The 19477-nt window shown below is 44.9% G+C and overlaps 1 protein-coding gene across 1 annotated transcript in view; it reads left to right on the top strand.

Moving 5' to 3' along the window:
• trim44 (tripartite motif containing 44) overlaps positions 1 to 19477 on the top strand; it is a 120147-nt gene that overhangs the window by 42693 nt on the left and 57977 nt on the right. The window contains exons 3-4 of the mRNA XM_038807397.1: positions 14974 to 15213; positions 15969 to 15988. Coding sequence (XP_038663325.1) covers positions 14974 to 15213; positions 15969 to 15988 — 260 coding nt within the window. The remainder of the gene's footprint in view (positions 1 to 14973; positions 15214 to 15968; positions 15989 to 19477) is intronic.

Raw genomic sequence — 19477 nt, forward strand, 5'->3', positions numbered from 1 at the left:
CTTACAAAATTACAATAAAATATTGGGGATTCTGTCCAGTATCCTAGCCACTGTTTGGGTCTGTTCTTGGATTGTAATACATCCCCTCTGAATCTCCTGCCATAATCTTGACCTTGTGTTCCCTTGTGACTGACCCTCCAACTAAAGGAAACAGCAGCTCTGAATTCACCATGTCCATGCCCCTCATAATCTCCTACACCTTGATCAGGTCTCTCCTCGGTCTTCTCTGCTCCAAATGAAGCAAGCCAGGCCTATCCAACCGCTCTTGATAACTTGAATGTTCCATCCCGGGCAACATCATGGTGAATCACTCTGCACCCCCTCCAGTGCAATCACATCATTCCTATAATGTGGTGATCAAAACTGCACACAATACTCCAGCTGTGGCCTCACCAAAGTCCTATACAACTTCAACATGACCACCCTGCTTTTGTAATCTATGCCCCGATTGACAAACATGATGTGAAGATGCCGGCGGTGGACTGGGGTGAGCACAGCAAGAAGTCTTACAACACCAGGTTAAAGTCCAACAGGTTTGTTTCAAACACTAGCTTTCGGAGCGCTGCTCCTTCCTCAGATGAATGAAGAGGTATATTCCAGAAACATATATATAGACAGAGCCAACGTTGCAAGACGATACTTTGAGACTCGCATTCTCCCAATATGTGGTATTCTTTTAGTTAGATCTGTTTTGCTGAGAATTGGTTGTATTCAACTTAAAGCAGATCTTGCAGTATTTTATTGGTGTTATAATGGAAAACCTACTTGCATTGTTTGAGATTTGGAAATTTTGCGGGCGATTCTCCCAAATGGAGCCCAAATGTTTGCGCCGGCGTTTCACGATGGTGCGAACCGGGCCTGGGTACGATCAATTCTGTCCCCCACAGGGGGCCAGCACGGCGCTGGAGCGGTTCACGCTGCTCCAGCCTCCCTTCCCGACGCCAAATGGGCGCCTCGCCAAAGCGCATGCACAGTTGGGTTGCGCCAACCTGCGCATGCGCGGGGGAACTTCTTCCGCGCACCAGCCCCGACTCAACATGGCGTCGGTGTTCAGGGGCCGGCTGCGTAGGAAAGTAGGCCCGGGGGGGGAAGAGGCCGGCCCGCCAATCGGTGGGCCCCGATCGCAGGCCAGACCCCATTGGAGGCCCCCCTCGGGGATGGAGCCCACCACAGGCTGCGCCCCTGACCGTTCGCAGAGTTTCTGCCGGCAGCGATCGGGGTGAACGGCGCCAGCGGGACTCTGTTGTATCCGCGCGGCCACTCGGCCCATCCGGCCCCGCCGATTCCAGCAGCCCGTGCCGACGTAAATGGCGCCGATTCTTCACACCTCGGAGAATTGCGCGCCGGCATCAGGGCGCGGTTGAGGCGATTCTCCCACACAACGCATCTCTGAGAATCACCCCCACAATCTTTTACTGCATGACAGACTTGCCATAGTTATGTGACTCTGCCAGCAGCAGAGATCTTGAGATCAGTTGATCACAGAATCACACGAATGAAGAATGACGTCTTTGCAACATGGTGTCAGCAGAGATATTTGAAATGCGCAAAAGGGGCAGAGAGACACTGAGAATCCAGGAACACCAAAATGTTCAAAATCTGTGAATAGCTGCTGAAAGGAACAAAGGAAAACAGACAAAGGCTGCAGGTGGAACAGCTCAGAACAGCACACACGCTGCAAGACATAAGAAATGCTTGTAAAGACTACAAGTCAAATTACTGCCTTTTGAAATAAAGAACAGAGGCTGCAAGTAAATACCGAATGAGTAAAAATGGGTGCAGTAAATTTTCCAATCCCATCTCCAGTAACATTGGATGGTGATGCGTGACAAACCTGGCAGCTTTTCATTTGCAATGGCAAAACTGTGAGATTGCAACAGACTTAATTAACAAGCCTGAAAAGGGATGAGTAGCCACACTGTTAAAACTACTGGGGAGGGACATTGACAAAGCATATCACACTAAATCCAACAGACGAATAAAGAAAAAAGACCGAGATTTCCAAAGCCTTGGCCGCACATTTTGAACTCTGAATGAATGTCACACATGAACGAAATGTATTCCGCAGTAAAGTTCAGAGAAAACAACAAATCAAGACCATTAAACAGAACATCATGGCAGTAATGCAGCTAGCAGAATCATGTGAATTTGGAAAGCTAAAAGATGATCTTTTTTTAAATAAACATTTTATTGAATTAGCAAATATAAACAGTAATATGCATATTGACAAAAATATGCACCTAACATAAATTTCATAAACAACAAATTAAAATAGAAAAGAAAGCACCAAATTAAAAGTAGGATGGCAGTTAATGAGTGCAGTGGAACAAGGAGCCGCTATTACTAAACTGCCCCCAACGAACTCATCCCCCCAACTTTTCCAGATCTTTAAAGAAAGGAATGAATGGCTGCCAACTCTGGTAGAACCCACTCACCGAGCTTCTGATAGTATACTTGATCTTTTCAAGATGCAAGACCGATATATCTTCCACCCATGCAGATGCCTTGGGTTGTGAGGGAGAACTCCAATTGAGTAATATTTGCCTCCTGGCCATGAAGGAAGCGAAGGCAAGAACATCCATCTTTACTCCTGAGTAGAGAGACGGGAAGTCCGAAACACCAAATATTGCAACCAGCAGGCAAGGTTCCAGAGTTATGTTCAAAATCTTGGATATTGTGACAGAAAAGGAGGCCCAGTATCCACCAACTTAGAATAAGACTAAAACGTATGCGTGTGATTAGCCTGTGTAAGTGAACAGCGGTCACACTTGTTCTCCACGTTTTGAAAGAATCCACTCATCCTTGCCTTTATCCAATGAATTCTATGTAGTACTTTGATCTGAACCAAATTCAGTCTGGCACAGGGTGAAATGGAGTTCACCCTGTAGAGGGTTTCTTTCCAAACCTCCTGAGTTTTGTGCGGGCCACGAAGAATCCAGCCTGAGTTTGTAGAGTCAATAGAAAGTAACTTTATTTACAGTGATACATACACAGCAGTAGTTCACCACTGCTTCCTTCACTAGCTGGTACCACACTGGCCAGCTCTTTTTATTCAGGTGTAATTGCTAATGATTTCCTCGCCCCATCATTGGGGGAACTCACACTCCACCTGAGTAGCTCACACTCTGAAGTGTTCCAGGGGAATCTGTCTCTTGAGCTCCAGCTGCTTCTGGCTGTAACCCTGCTCCCTGACCTGGTGTGTTATTTTGTATACTGGCTGCCTTTTCTGGACTTTGAAACCTGGACTACGGCAAGGGTGAACGGTGCTGCAACCAGTTGGATGGAGAAGTTTGCAAGGGAAAGAGAGGATGGAGATGCCTACCTACAGTTGCCTGGGACTCGTACTTGGTACTGGCTGCCTTTCTGCTGACAGGCTGGGAGTGGAGCATGGGGCAGATTTTGGTTGGTCTGCTACCGGGTTGAAAGTGGAGGAGAACAGATTCGTTTTTGCAGTTTTGGACTGGATGGTGCCTGGAGACCGGATGCTGGAACTGTGAGAGCAGCAGGGCAGTGGCCCAATTGGTTATGTGTACTGTTTGTACTGATGTTGGTTTTGTTTATTAGGGGATTGTATGGTTATTATGGTATTCTCGTGTATTGTTATTTTGGGTTTAGCACTGGGTGTTCGCCAGTTGCGACCCTCCTGCTTCTGTGCACTGGGGGTTGAGGGGTCCTTCCCGGTGCTAGTGAGGGGAAGGGGTGTTCTCTCTCTCTCTCTATCTCTCTCTCTCCCTCCTCTGCCGTGCGCTGCCTGTCCCTTTCCTGGTGGACTGAGCTGCTTGCGAGCGCCTTTTCACCGACGTGGGGCTGTTACTGGAGCAGGGAGAGGGTGGGGGAGGGGAACGTGCACTGGTTTGAGTGCTGGCAGCTTTGTCTTGTACTTAATTGTTTCTTCTTTTTTTTTTCTTTTTATAAATTTAGATTACCCAATTATTTTTTCCAATTAAGGGGCAATTTAGCATGGCCGATCCATCTACTCTGCACATTTTTGGGTTGTGGGGGCGAAACCCACGCCGACACGGGGAGAATGTGCAAACTCCACACGGACAGTGACCCAGAGCCGGGATCGAACCTGGGACCTCAGCGCCGTGAAGCGGTTGTGCTAACCACTAGGCCACCGTGCTGCCCTACTTAATTGTTTCTTGAGTTTCTTTTGGTTGCTCTGTATTTTGTCTTTTTTTTTTTGTAAAGGGAGTTATCTCTCTTTCTTCTGTCATGCCCCGTATCGGCGTGTCCTTTTCTGGTGGTCTGCGCTGTTCATTTGGGTGCCTTTCCACCGATATGGGGCTACCGTTGGTGTGGGGTGGGGGGGGGGGGGGGGGGGGGGAAGATGGCACAGAGGTGGCAGTATGCTGGCTTTGCAGCTGATAGTTTGTTTCGAGGGACTGTTTTGGGTTGAACTGTGCCTCCTCTTGGGGGAGAGTGTGTTTTCCCTCTCTCACATCATGCCCTGTACCGGTGTGTCTTTCCCGTGGTCTGTGCTGCTCGTCTGGGCGCCTTTCCGCTGATGTGGGGCTCCCGTTGGGGGCGGGGGTGATTTTGTATTTTTGTGGTGTCTTGTAAATGCTTTTCGAATATTACTGATTTTCGTGCCTGTTTTTTTAGCATGTTGTTGATTCTTTCGTATTCTTGAGTTGTCAATAAACTTAAAATATTTTAGGGGATAAGCAATAGTCCTCAGCCAATAAGATTCAGGCAGGTTATAACACTGAGTAAGCACAGGGCCTAGTTCCTCCACCCATTCCTCATATATTCTATCCAAACACATGGGCGGCGGTGGCACAGTGGTTAGCACTACAGCTTCACAGCGCCAGGGACCAGGGTTCAATTGCAGCCTTGGGTCACTGTCAGTGTGGAGTTTGCCCTTTCTCACAGTGTCTGCATGGGTTTCCTCCGGGTGCTCCGGACTCCTCCCACAGTCCGAAAATGTGCAGATTAGGTGGATTGGCCATGCTAAATTGCCCTTAGTGTCTAAAAAGATGTGTAGATCAGATTAAGGGGTTAATGGGATGGGGACCGGGAGTGAGCTTTCAGAGGGTTGGTGCAGACTCGATGGGCCGAATGGCCCTCTGCTGCGTTGCAGGGATTCTATTCTATGAATGGGGCAGGATTCAAAGATAAAGAGATTTGAAATTGACCCTCTCTCCTGCTATGTCAAGGCCAATACCTTTTCCAGCAGTGAGGAAAGAGCATCCAGGAGGAAGGAGGAAAATAACTGGCTTGAAAAATCCCGAATTTGAAAAAAACGATAAAGGTTGGGACGAGTCAGATTGTATCCGGGCGCTAGGGTTATCCCAATCGGGTGCATAAATATCACCAAAATAACTGGAGTGTTTTCCAGTGAACCAGTGAACCACAGACAATAATATAATGACCATTAGGGTCATCCAAAATCCGGGAAGGAGTAAATTGTATTTTTTGGTGGATTAGTACTGCCGTGTTTCTAGCCCAACCATTAAGGTCCGAGTGAAAGACTTGCCCCACCCAATGTTTTTGAAGCCCTATCTGGTCCCTCACTCCCAGTTATGTCTCCTGTAGGAACACTACGCCAGGGTCTCAATCCTTCAAATGTGCAAAGATCCTTGCCCGCATCATTGATCCATTCAAACCTCTCACTTTCCAGGTTATAAAGTGGAAAGGGGAACCTCTACCCCCTCTCCCACTGGGGTCAGCCATTGCATCTGTAGTTCAGTAAGCAAGGAATCCTTTACACTATGGTGAGGATATTCCACCAGGAGAGCGGTCTGTTCTGGTTCCAAGGCAGGACAAATACAAATTATTGGTCAGCATCAGACTATTTTCTATAACCCTCCCAAGCCCCTTCTAGCCCCTCAACCCCTAACAAAAACAAATTTGTATAAAGCCTGAACTCTCGAACATTATAATCTAAGCTCCTCCTTGCTGGGTGTTTGCGAGTGGGAGCTACAGAATACCCACATTTGTAACTTAGCTAAAGATGATCTGATTAAAGATAGATTGGTCTTGGGCACGAAAGATCTTTTGGTGAGAGCAAGTCTGCTGAAAGATGAGAAACTGATGCGAAGGCGTTAGACATGTGTCGAAATGCAGAAGTTGTGAAACATTAGCTAGTGCATATGTCTGGCAGAGCAGACCAGAAGATGTATTGTACTGAGAGACAGTCCAAGCCAAAAGGACTGTGTAATTGCAAAGTGCAGGATGCAAATACTGTAGAGCACAACATGTACAGAAAAAGAAGGATTGCCCGACGTGAGGAAAGCTGTGATTTAACTGCAAGAAGCAGAATCATTTTGCACACAAGTGCTTGGCCGGAAACAAGGAAAACAAACCGATACACATGGCCACTGGAGAGATTTCAGCAGACAGGTCTGATGAAGTACTACACCCGATGCAACAGCTTGGTTTAGTCAAGTACGTAGGCAACAAATGCTCTGTGGCTGTTACAATGAGGACCACAGAGGGAAAGTAACAAGCAAGCAAGAAATGTCAAATAGACACTGGTGCATCATGCAACATAATGACCTTCACATCAATGCAAAGTGGCTCAACATGTTAATCCAAAAATGATGCCCTCAACAGTAAGATTGAGGCTATATGATGGCCCAAAACTCATAATGAGAGGACAAATTAGTCTGACAGCCCAACGCGTTGACAAGAAGGAAGACCTTTAAATTTCACATCATAGATGGGGGCAATAGCTACCCATCTTAGCTGGAGTAAAATTTGGAGTCAAGCTTTTAAATATGTTAGTTTAGAAAGAACATAGAACAGTACAGCACAGTACAGGCCCTTCAGCTCACGATGTTGTGCCGACCATTTATTCTAATCTGAGATCAACCTAACCTACAGCTCTTCAATTTACTGCTGTCCATGTGCGTGTCTAAGAGTCCCTTAAATGTCCCTAATGATTCTGACTCCACCACCTCTGCTGGCAATGCATTCCACGCACCAACCACTCTCTGCGTAAAGAACCTACCTCCGACATCTTCCCTATACCTTCCTCCAATCACCTTAAAATTATGTCCCCTCATGACAGCCATTTCCACCCTGGGGAAAAGTCTCTGGCTATCCGCTCTATCCATGCCTCTCATCACCTTGTACACCTCTATCCAGTCATCTCTCTGCCTTCTTCGTTCCAGTGAGAAAAGAATCCTGGTAAATCTCCTCTGTACCCTCTCCAAAGCATCCACATCCTTCCTATAATGAGGTGATCAGAAATTTAGCAGTGTAGGTATGGAATAACTTTGAATCAACAATCTGATTTAGAGAATGTACTCTCATCCTGGTGAGTTGTGATAGATTGTCACAGAAAAATGTTGTTGCTGTATATCAAAAGAGACAGAACAATTGTGAAGCTTGATTGGTCAGTTGAAATGGTTATGCGCTGAGATCAGACCAGAGGTTAGCTTTAATGTATTGGCATTGAGTACTGTGATGAAAAACGCTAAAGTCGAGAGTGTTAAAGGGAAATGAAACATCTGAAAAAAAATGTTGTCAATCTCCCACCCTTGGGTTACCCAAAGAACATGAAACTAGTCATTGATCCTGGGGATGGGATGCTTCAATGCTAATCTTCCTGAAGGGTGTCATAGTACATGCTATGTTCAAATGGTGCCCTTAGCTTGGGAAGCTTAGAAATTAAAAAGGGTTGTTAAAAATACTTTACCTCCCCATAAGAGCCTGGGTTTTAGCAGTGTTTAGAGTCATCGAGGTTTACAGCATGGAAACAGGCCCTTCAGCCCAACTTGTCCATGCCGTGGATATAGGATTCTTTTTGTCAAATTTTTACGTGAGATTCTGTACAAAGGATGTATGTGCCATTGAATATTATGTAGATAAGCACTCGTTGTGGGATAATGTACATTCTACGAAACATATGGGTGGTATTTCATGGTGGGAACGTAGGTCCGGAAAGTCGACAAGAGCCCCATGCAGCTTGTTTCAAGGAATGCTTGCTGATTAAAGTGTCACTCAAGCACTTAACTGGGCTGAAAGGGTCTTCCCCAAGATCAACACTTAACAGCTGCAGGTTGTGTTTGTTGCTTGCTCCTGCTGGTGGCTGCAGATGCCTGGAGGCCACTGTTGCTGTTTCCTTTCTTTTCTGTAGCGGAAAGAAGGATAATTTTTTCTAAGGTACCTGGGTCCTGGAATACCGGGCTCAGGAGGCTGCATGGGTCCAGAAGGTAATCCGGTTTGAAGAAAGAAGACGCTCCGGGACCTAATGCGTGTCATTGATCCAAATGGATCACCTGATGACACCATTGAAGAAATGCTTTTGCAGATTGCTGATGCTTTTGTTGCTGGTGTGGTGACTGTTGCATGTAACTGGCACGTCACCAGGGGCTAAACATGTTAGAAGGCACAGATGTTGAACTGTACCTTGAGTGACAGTGTAATATGTGGATACCAAGATTTGGTTTCAATGAGACTGAGCTGTGTGGAAAGCCCCTTGATGAAGATAAGGCCCCTGGATGAAGATTGGCACTGAAATGTAGAACAAGTAATGCATTAATGAACAGATCATTTCTACAACAAATTCCTGGACATGATATCACATACCATGTGTTTGGTCTTTTTTGTTCCTTGAAAAAGCACTAAGCACTAGGCACTAGGAAAAAGCACTAGGCATCTTTGAATGACGGACTCCTGTGGCAAACAATGCTACACAAATTTGCTTCCCGCATGGAAAGCCATCTGCCCATTTCCTGGTTAATATCAGCGGAGGCAGGATGAGTAGGCATTACTTACCACAAAAGGCTCTCAATTGGTGTCAGGGTAAGACAGCCATCTGTTGACCTTCCCGCCATGAACTTCACCTCACCCACCACTCTTTCACCGGATTAATTGCCTCCCACCACCAAACAAGTCTGAGCGGAGGGCATTAAATTCAATCCTGTGAGTGAGAAAGTTTAATGATAAACCTTGCTGTCTTGAAACAGATGCTGGAGCGAAAGGAAATCTCTAAAACTAAATGGGTGGAGGCAAGTCATCAACTGTTGGATTACTTATTAAAAAATGCATGTATGAGGAATTTGTTAAAAGAGGAGGAGGAGGAGTCTCACAATGTAAAGCTTTATTCAGATTATGGGAGCTTTTAATTTAATTTAATCTATTTTGAAATTTTGGCTGTACATCTCGTGTAAATTTCATTTAAAGAGAGGGATTCTGATGGTTGCGTTTAATTGTAGGCAGGGCATTACCCGGAGATTCACTTAAGCCCGTTTTAAAAAAAATTTAGAGTACCCAATTATTTTTTTGCCAATTAAGGGGCAATTTAGCATGGCAAATCCACCTAACCTGCACATCTTTGGGCTGTGGGGGTGAAACCCACGCAGACACGGGGAGAATGTGCAAACTCCACATGGACAGTGACCCAGGGCCGGGATTCGAACCCGGGTCCTCGAGCACCGTAGGCAGCAATGCTAACCACTGTGCCACGTGTCGCTCCACTGAAACCCTTTCTAAATACACCAATTTAAACTGTGGTTGTGGGGTTACCAGGTACTTGCTTCGAACCTGTAACTCTGTAAATAAATACTAATAAACGTGTGTAAAGATTGGCTCCAGTTATATCCTTCATTAACTGACTTTCCGCAATATAGCATTGTGGTCCGAGACCGCTAAAATTACTCGCACAGGCAGTACTATCTAGTCCTTTGGAAGCAATTAGTCTAGAAAAGAATAAAACTTGAAGTAGAGACAGTATTGTTCCCATATTGTTTATGGTTTGAAATGCAGTTATCTTTCAGAAAGTCAGTTCCCCAGTTGTTACCCTGATTGTGTTGGTTCATGCTGGCAAAGGACATATCAAATTTCAATCTGTCTTCATCCATTCTTGCCTCATCAGCAGTAGGTTCCAGCAAAGCTGACTGCACCTGTATTGGTGTATTTCATTCAATCCTGCCACCACCCACTTCAGGTTTTACTGGGCCACCTCTTGCCCTTGACACAGCTGTGTTTGACAGCAGTAAGGAACTCGGAGGCAAGCAAGGCCTTTGTATAATTATGTCATCTGAAGGCTACTGTCTGATTAACAGAAATCGCTACATAGCTAGCATTCAATTAAATCTTTTCTTCCAGAAGCTGTCAGCCTTAACAGCCTCTCACGGTTCATTGCTTTTTTTGCGTGCTCCAGTGCCGCTCATTCTTTCCATTCACAAAATCCAGTCTTTCTAATCATTGTAAAATTTTCTACTGATACCTGTTTTAAAAATACATAAGTATTTCAAAATATCCAGAGTCACTCTCAAAATTTAGAAAGTGGAAGAAATCTGTTCCCCTTGAAAACTCCTTGGAATGTAATGAAATCTTTGAGGATAATGAATGGGACATGTCAGATGATGTAAGAATATTTATCGTACAGACAACAATGTCCCTGTATTTATTTAATCGCAGTAGAGAATGAGGTCAAAGATGGGGGTGAGCCACTCCGTATATTTCTCATTGTGAACCCCTGCAGTTCCGCATCTGTATTTGGAATGCAGGCCCACTGACTACTTCGTTCCCGCTAGGACCAATTTAAATTAACCTAAAACCAAGTTCCAGAAGCTTTTAACCTGCTGCACCCCTCAGATATATTAGACTTCACATACAGTGCAATACTGCCTCCTACTCCTGCCTACTATACCACAACTTGTCATGTTTACCATTCCAAACCTCTTTCAGTACAATATTAACTGGCCCTTTATTAAGTGCAGTATCGCCTGATGCAGCACACCCTTCAGTCAGTGCAGTAACAGGGCTCTCAAACCTTTTGCTTCTGTGGCTCTGCTCCCATTTTATAATTATTTCATGGACTCATGTGACACAATACAGGTACATGTTAGTGTGGAAATTAGTCTTACAATTAAATGTCTATATATATATATCATTTTTGTTTCATTTACTTAATATGACGAGGAGATTGATTGCATTATCTCCATTGCAAGAGTCCTGCATGCAAGAGGATAGAAACTAGATCTAGGAAGTGAATCACAGCGCCAAAGAGTCGGGCTCGATCACAACCCCAGATCATTGTCTGTGTGGAGTTTGCACATTCTCCTTATGTTTGCCTGGGTCTCACCCCCACAACCCAAAAAGATGTGCAGGGTAGGTGAATTGGCCCCACTAAATTGTCCCTTAATTGGGAAAAAAGAATTGGGTTCTCTAAATTTATTTTCAAAAATAAAGTGAATTGCAGGTTTTCATATCCCTCCAACAGGGTGAAGGAGGCCTTACAAAAGAAGATTGCTATAATATGCACTGTTGGGTGCATTTGTGTAACTTAATTTAGAGATGTTTCTCTTTATATGTACTCAACTTGGTGATTTCAAAGTATTGCTGTTCGGGCCTTATTAATTAAAGATAGTAGGCAATTCAGGAAACAATGTCAGATAATGCGTCAATATTTTAGTATTTAACACAGCCTTTGAAGAGTGTTGTTATGGGCCAGGGTTTAGAGAACTGGCCCTACCTATCATCTTTGTTTGAATCAGTAATACCCACATGTCCTGTGGCCATTTCATTTGTTTAACTACCTTCTCAAATGAAATGAAACAGGTTTCCACCTCCTTCTCGTCAAATCTTGGCAATGCTTGTACACATTTAAATAGATCCCACCAAGCCTTCGACAATGGCGCTCTTTCTCACTATCCTCATCACTATCATCCAACTGTACGTTTCCCTTTACGTCTGACAATTTTAACTGACTGTTATGTTTCATGGCCATTTTCTAAAGTTCGAACTCTCTCTCTTTATCTTTTTCCCTGATCTGTAGCTCCCTTTCTCTTTCTTTTTGTTCTGCTTGGGCTATTCTTTCTATTCTCCTTTCTTCTCTCTCCTTTCTTTTTTTCCTCTCTCTTTTGCCTCTCTCTTTTGCCTCTCTCTCTCTTTCTTTTTCCTCTTTCGTATTCAAGCTGCTTTAATTCTTTCTCATGTTCCATTTGTTTAATTTGTAATTGAATTTTTGCCATTTCCAATGAGTCAAACTGTTTCTCAGGCAACTTTAAATGCTTAGCCACCACCATAATTACTCTTTTCGCATTTTGTCAGGTAATGTTAATTGCAATGCTTTTGCCAAATCTAACAGTCTGTTTTTAATCTCTGTCCGTAAGGTACTGCGTGTGACCGTCTCCACCCCCAAAAACTTCAGAGCCTCTGAAAGAGCCATTGTCCACAACATACTCCCTACTTAAACTGGAATACAACACCCAAAAAGCAACCACAATATGCTCACCCCTCACTGTCTTTAAGTTCACTAAATCAATCCAATAGATAGACTTTTATCCCCCTTAAGCCCCCAATTTGTTATGGGCCAAGGTTTGGAGAAGCCCAAGTGTATCATGGAGTTCACCAGACCCACAACTTTTAATAGATTGTGGTATGGGGAGCACACGGCCCACTCTACAGGTGTGGTACAGCAGAAATGGAAAAGTATTTTTTAAAGCAAAACAATGTTTATTCTATGAACTCAAGTTAACCTTTTTAAAACATACCGTGAACATCTTAGCAACCACTAATTCAAATACAACCCCCAAAGATTATAACACTACGCAATCCTTTAAGCTTTCCTTTTAACATCCATAAGACTTAAAACACCTTTCACCAGAAGCATTAGATTAAAGCCACTACTGTTATTAGTTTTAAATCACCAAGATTTTAAGTCTTTAGATTACAGATAGAGAGACTAATACACCTTCTGGCTGTGACTGCAACTATCTAGCTCTGAAAACAAAACTAAAACACACTCTGCAGCAAACAGCCTAAAAAGAAAGTAAAAAGCTGACAGACAGCCTAGCTCCACCCACACTCTGACATCACTGATAAACAAGCCATTTCTTAAAGGTACATTTCTTAAACACCCATTTTTTAAAGGTCCTCTCACGCGACAGTGTGAGAACAACCTTATGCAGGTAGGGCAGTGGATGTTGTCTATATGTATTTCAGTAAGGCCTTTGACAAGGTCCCTCATGTTAGACTGGTACAAAGGTGAACTCACACGGCATCAGGGGTGAGCTGGCAAGCTGGGTACAGAGCTGGCTCGGTCATAGAAGGCAGAGAATAGCAACGGAAGGGTGCTTTTCTAATTGGAGGGCTGTTCCGCAGGGATCAGTGCTGAGACTTTGCTGTTAGTAGTATATATAAATGATTTGGAGGAAAATGTAACTGGTCTGATTAGTAAGTTTGCAGACGACACAAAGGTAGGTTGAACTATGGATAGCGATGAGGACTGTCAGAGGATACAGCAAGAGGATACAGCAGGATTTAGATCGTTTGGAGACTTGGGCAGAGGGATGGCAGAGGGAGTTTAATCCTGACAAATGTGAGGTAATGCATTTTGGAAGGTCTAATACAGGTAGGGAATATACAGTGAATGGTAGAACCCTCAAGAGTATTGAAAGTCAGAGAGATCTAGATGTACAGGTCCACAGGTCAATAAAAGGAGCAACACAGGTGGAGAAGGTAGCCAAGAAGGCATACGGCATGCTTGCCTTCATTGGCCGGGGCATTGAGTATAAGAATTGGCAAGTCATGTTGCAGCTGTATAGAACCTTAGTTAGGCCACACTTGGAGTATAGTGTTCAATTCTGGTCACCACACTGCCAGAAGGATGTGCAGGCTTTAGAGACGGTGCAGAAGAGATTTACCAGGATGTTGCCTGGTATGGAGGGCATTAGCTATGAGGAGCGGTTGAATAAACTCGGTTTGTTCTCACTGGAACGACGGAGGTTGAGGGGCGACCTGATCAAGGTCTACAAAATTATGAGTGGCATAGACAGAGTGGAGAGTCAGAGGCTTTTCCCCAGGGTAGAGGGGTCAATTACTAGGGGGCATAGGTTTAAGGTGCGAGGGGCAACGTTTAGAGGAGATGTACGAGGCAAGGTTTTTTACACAAGAGGGTAGTGGGTGCCTGCAACTCACTGCTGGAGGAAGTGGTGGAAGCAGGGACGATAGGGACATTTAAGGGGCATCTTGACAAATACATGAATAGGATGGGAATAGAGGGATACGGACCCAGGAAGTATAGACAATTTTAGTTTAGATGGGCAGCATGGTCGGCATGGGCTTGGAGGGCTGAAGGGCCTGTTCCTGTGCTGTACTTTTCTTTGTTCTTTCTTTGTTCTTTGTATTAGTCATTAAGTCTACATCAGATGATTTAAATCCCAATGATAATCTCACACTTTAAATGATAACTGAAAATTGGATGCAATTTTATTTTTCGACTATCATCAAGTCAGGGACAAACTAACACCAGAATACAACCGGAACCAGTCCTAAACGTTCGCATTGCTGACACCCATTGAAGTGAGTGGATGTAAAGTGTAAGCTCTCATTTTGTGATTCTATTGTGATAACTGGTGGCTCATTATTCACTTGATACTGTACTGCTTTGTACCAAATGGAATGAGGAAAACCCCAATCTTTTTGCCCTGTTAATGATCATCTGAATGTCCTCCCTGTTGTCTAAATATTGGCGTATCTCTGTCTTCACCGGATCTTACCCCCTCCCCCCGGCACAATGATGTCGCCTGGCTCAACCCCATCTGTAATTACTGCATTAATTGGCTTTGCATTGCTTGTCCAAAACGTCTAATTAATCAGACAACCAGACTATCTACATCGAACTAAAAAGTGCCAATTAAGGAGTGCAGCAGATTGAGATGATGGATAAAATGGCGCTTTCCAGTGGCCCCTTTAAAATCTAGGGGGCTCCTGTGATACAGCACATCCCTTATTCAGTAAGTATTGTCTGTTGTAGAAAACCGCTCATTCACTCTTTACACCCAGTGTCATGCCCCCATTCAATGCAGTTTTACCTGAGATAGCATGCCCCTTATTCTACGTAATACTGACTGATTTTAGCATACCACTTATTTTGTGAAAGCCCTTACTTACTGCACAGTTTTGGATATTTCCCATCCTTCCCCTGCTACAATACCCTCTGATCTTTTCTCAACCTCTCTCATTGCCACACTCTTTCTCATGTGCTTTCTCACTGGCCCCTTATTGGTACAGGTGACTCAGGGACAGATGGAGGACTGCATTAAGCAAGAATTTGCGAAAATGAGGCAGCTGGTGACTGAGGAAGAGCGCAAGGCCCTTCACCTGGTAGACCTACAGGAGGCAGTGGCTACAGCACACGTAGCTGAGTTGATTGCTGAGATTAACGTCACCATGGAGAAGCTTACAGAGGAGATGCAGGAGATCACAAGGCAGCTGAATGCCTTCAACCAGCTGGCACTGCTGAAACCAAAGGTAAGTCCTGCCCGCTCACCTTACTGCAGGTATGTGTGCAAGGACTGAATGAGCAAAACCCGTCAGGATGGCGCTGACTACCCCAATTTCAATTGAAGCTCCCACTGCAAAGCAATTGTGTCACACCAACACTGAAAGGATCACCAACTGCTGCTCAGGTGAAAGATCATCTGGATTGACGTCAAAGCGTCTGTTCACACTGCACAGAAATTATAATTAATATTTTAAATCTACACAGGTTTCTCAAATAACTTTACTCCTATTTTGAACACTCTGCTGCTAGTTTGACTTGCATTGACCTATCTCACATATATTGATATCCTTCCTGTGCTGATCTCCTTGTTCGGCTGGAATGGTAGGTGTCAAATATTTGCTACCCACCTGCGGTTTATGCTCACCCTGGGTATCGAAAGTTGTTGGTTCCATGGTCCCAAGGAAGGCTGGCAAGGTCAATGCATTTAAGCCTGCATGGCTGAAGGACTTGTGCTTGTCTTTAAGGACATGTTATTTCAGAACATTGGGTGCAGATCACGAGAGAGTGAAATAGGTCAATGGCAGTTGTGCAAAATAGTACTCATGCTGAAAAGATATCCCATTTCACACTGAGCCAAATTCAATGCAGCATAAATGCAAACTATTTTTTTCCTTGCAGTTGGGTAGCACAAAATCCCACGTGTAAACTTGTAGAACAGCATTCAGTGTGATTGTAATCAATTGGGTCACACAAACTGATTGTTTGTATTGTTTCTTTTCAGGTTATTGAAGATAAACCCAGGTACAGTAATTTATGTAGTCCTCATTTTGAATGTAGCATTTTGTTGTATGTGACAAGAGGCACAACTATTAAGAAAACGAATTCTCACCTGGCTACTGTGTCATACAGACTGACATTGGAACTGTGTGTTACAGAGACTGACACGGTAACTAATATACAGACTGACACGGTCACTGTGTGTTATACAGACTGAAACGGTCACTGTATTATACAGACTGACACCGGAACTGTGTGTTATACAGACTGACACGGTCACTGTGTGTTATACAGACTGACACGGTAACTAATATACAGTCTGACACGGTCACTGTGTGTTATACAGACTGACACGGTCACTGTGTGTTATACAGACTGACACGGTAACTAATATACAGTCTGACACGGTCACTGTGTGTTATACAGACTGACACGGTCACTGTGCGTTATACAGACTGACACCGGAACTGTGTGTTATACAGACTGACACGGTCACTGTGTGTTATACAGACTGAAACGGTCACTGTATTATACAGACTGACACTGGAACTGTGTGTTATACAGACTGACACGGTCACTGTGTGTTATACAGACTGAAACGGTCACTGTGTGTTATACAGACTGAAACGGTCACTGTATTATACAGACTGACACTGGAACTGTGTGTTATACAGACTGACAGGGTCACTGTGTGTTATACAGACTGACACAGTCACTGTGTTATACAGACTGACACAGTCACTGTGTTATACAGACTGACACGGTCACTGTGTTATACAGACTGACACGGTCACTGTGTGTTATACAGACTGACACGGTCACTGTGTGTTATACAGAGACTGACACGGTCACTGTGTGTTATACAGACTGACACGGTCACTGTGTGTTATACAGACTGACACGGTCACTGTGCGTTATACAGACTGACACGGTCACTGTGTGTTATACAGACTGACACGGTCACTGTGTGTTATACAGAGACTGACATGGTCACTGTGTGTTATGCAGACTGACACGGTCACTGTGTGTTATACAGACTGACACGGTCACTGTGTGTTATACAGACTGACATGGTCACTGTGTGTTATACAGACTGACACTGTCACTGTGTGTTATACAGACTGACACGGTAACTGTTATACAGACTGACACGGTCACTGTGTGTTATACAGACTGACACGGTCACTGTGTGTTATACAGACTGACACAGTCACTGTGTTATACAGACTGACACTGGAACAGTGTGTTATACAGACTGACACGGTCACTGTGTGTTATACAGACTGACACGGTCACTGTGTGTTATACAGACTGACACGGTCACTGTGTGTTATACAGACTGACACGGTCACTGTGTGTTATACAGACTGATACGGTCACGGTGTGTTATACAGACTGACACGGTCACTGTGTGTTATACAGACTGACACGGTCACTGTGTGTTATACAGACTGACACGGTCACTGTGTGTTATACAGACTGACACGGTCACTGTGCGTTATACAGACTGACACGGTCACTGTGTGTTATACAGAGACTGACACGGTCACTGTGTGTTATACAGACTGACACGGTTACTGTGTGTTATACAGACTGACACGGTCACTGTGTGTTATACAGAGACTGACACGGTCACTGTGTGTTATACAGACTGACACGGTCACTATGTGTTACACAGACTGACACTAGAACAGTGTGTTATACAGACTGACACTGGAACAGTGTGTTATACAGACTGACACTGGAACAGTGTGTTATACAGACTGACACGGTCACTGTGTGTTATACAGACTGACACGGTCACTGTGTGTTATACAGACTGACATGGTCACTGTGTGTTATACAGACTGACATGGTCACTGTGTGTTATACAGAGACTGACACGGTCACTGTGTGTTATACAGTCTGACACGGTCACTGTGTGTTATACAGACTGACATGGTCAATGTGCGTTATACAGACTGACACGGTCACTGTGCGTTATACAGACTGACACGGTCACTGTGCGTTATACAGACTGACACGGTCACTGTGTTATACAGACTGACACGGTCACTGTGTGTTATACAGACTGACACGGTCACTGTGCGTTATACAGACTGACACGGTCACCGTGTGTTATACAGACTTAATAATAAGTTAGTTTTCATATCCTTATTTTTTCTCTGCCCTTATCCCCAGTTTGTCTACATATTCTACAGTTCAACTTATACAGTGTCACTTAGTGATCTTCCACTTAGCTGTGGCTGTTTCTTTGAACAGTATAACATACCTCTCCCTTTATTCAACCCTTTTCTATCCCGTTTGAGAACATTGTAACAAGTAATATTGAGTTGCCTTCTTTCAGACACGATCCAGCATGATATCATATTCCAAGTCTCTACCTCTGCACTGAACGTACCTGTCATATTCGCTGGTCTCCTTACATTGAACTTTATATCACTAATTGCTAAACAATTCCTTTATTGTCTATTTTCTCGCCTTTGGCCGCAATTCTCTTGCCGCGTTGTGCTCAAGTGGGAGCACAACAAGGCCAGAGAATCCCGAGGGGGCCCTCCAGTGTGCCTCCAGACAGCTTCCGCACCTCATGGGATTCACCCAAGTCCCGGGACATGTTGGAGTCGGAACTTCACCCAAAAGAGGTGGGACAAAATGACACTCTTGGAACGAGGTCAAAAACCTAACTACCACCTACCTGCCCGGGATCCACCGGCCTCTGTCGATTCTCCGACAGGGAGGCTGCAGCCAGGCACCATTCAGCACTGGTCCACACAAATGTTCACTGGGTGGTCTCCCAGACCGTCGGACATCCCTGGTGGTCAGGGGAAGCACAGGCGGCTCACTGACCCTCCCTGCAGAACGTGGGCACCTTGGCACTGCCACCCTCGCACTGTCAAGGTGCCCGGGTGGCACTGCTAATTAGCAGGGCCACTGCCTGGGTGCCAGGGTGGCAGTGCAAGGGTGCCTGAGTGCCAGAGTGGTCAGAGGCCGAGGGGGTTCATGCCCATGAAATGAGTGTGGAGGAAGGGTTTGAAGGGTGGGGGAGTGCAGGGCAGGTAAGTAAGGGCCTCCAGGAAGGGGGGGGGGGGGGGAAGAGAGAGATAGTGACGGGTGGGGGTCCAGGAAGGGAGGGTGTGCTCTTAAGGGGGCTTGGGGGGAAGGGGGGGGGGGGGGCAGGGACCCTATAATGGGGTGTCCTCACTTGGTGGGAAAGGGGTGTGGGTTAGTGCCCATATGTGTGGAGGGTGACATTACCCAAGGGTGGGGGCTGTGGGGGATCCGCAAGCTCACTTAGAGATCAGGGCATCCTTTCAAAATGGCGGCCCGATCTGAGCGTTCAGCTCCCCAGTGCTAAAAGAAACTCTTAAGTGTGGGTTAAACAGGTGAGAAACTCCCCAGAGCCTCAAAAGGTGACTCAGTGTTATTGAATAGCGGTGGGGAACTCGCCGGCAGAGGGGAAACTCTCTGAAAAGTCCGCCACAAATTAACTTAGAAACTTTTCTAGAAAATAGC

This window comes from Scyliorhinus canicula, chromosome 9, assembly GCF_902713615.1.
Source record: "Scyliorhinus canicula chromosome 9, sScyCan1.1, whole genome shotgun sequence".
Classification (NCBI taxonomy): domain Eukaryota; kingdom Metazoa; phylum Chordata; class Chondrichthyes; order Carcharhiniformes; family Scyliorhinidae; genus Scyliorhinus; species Scyliorhinus canicula.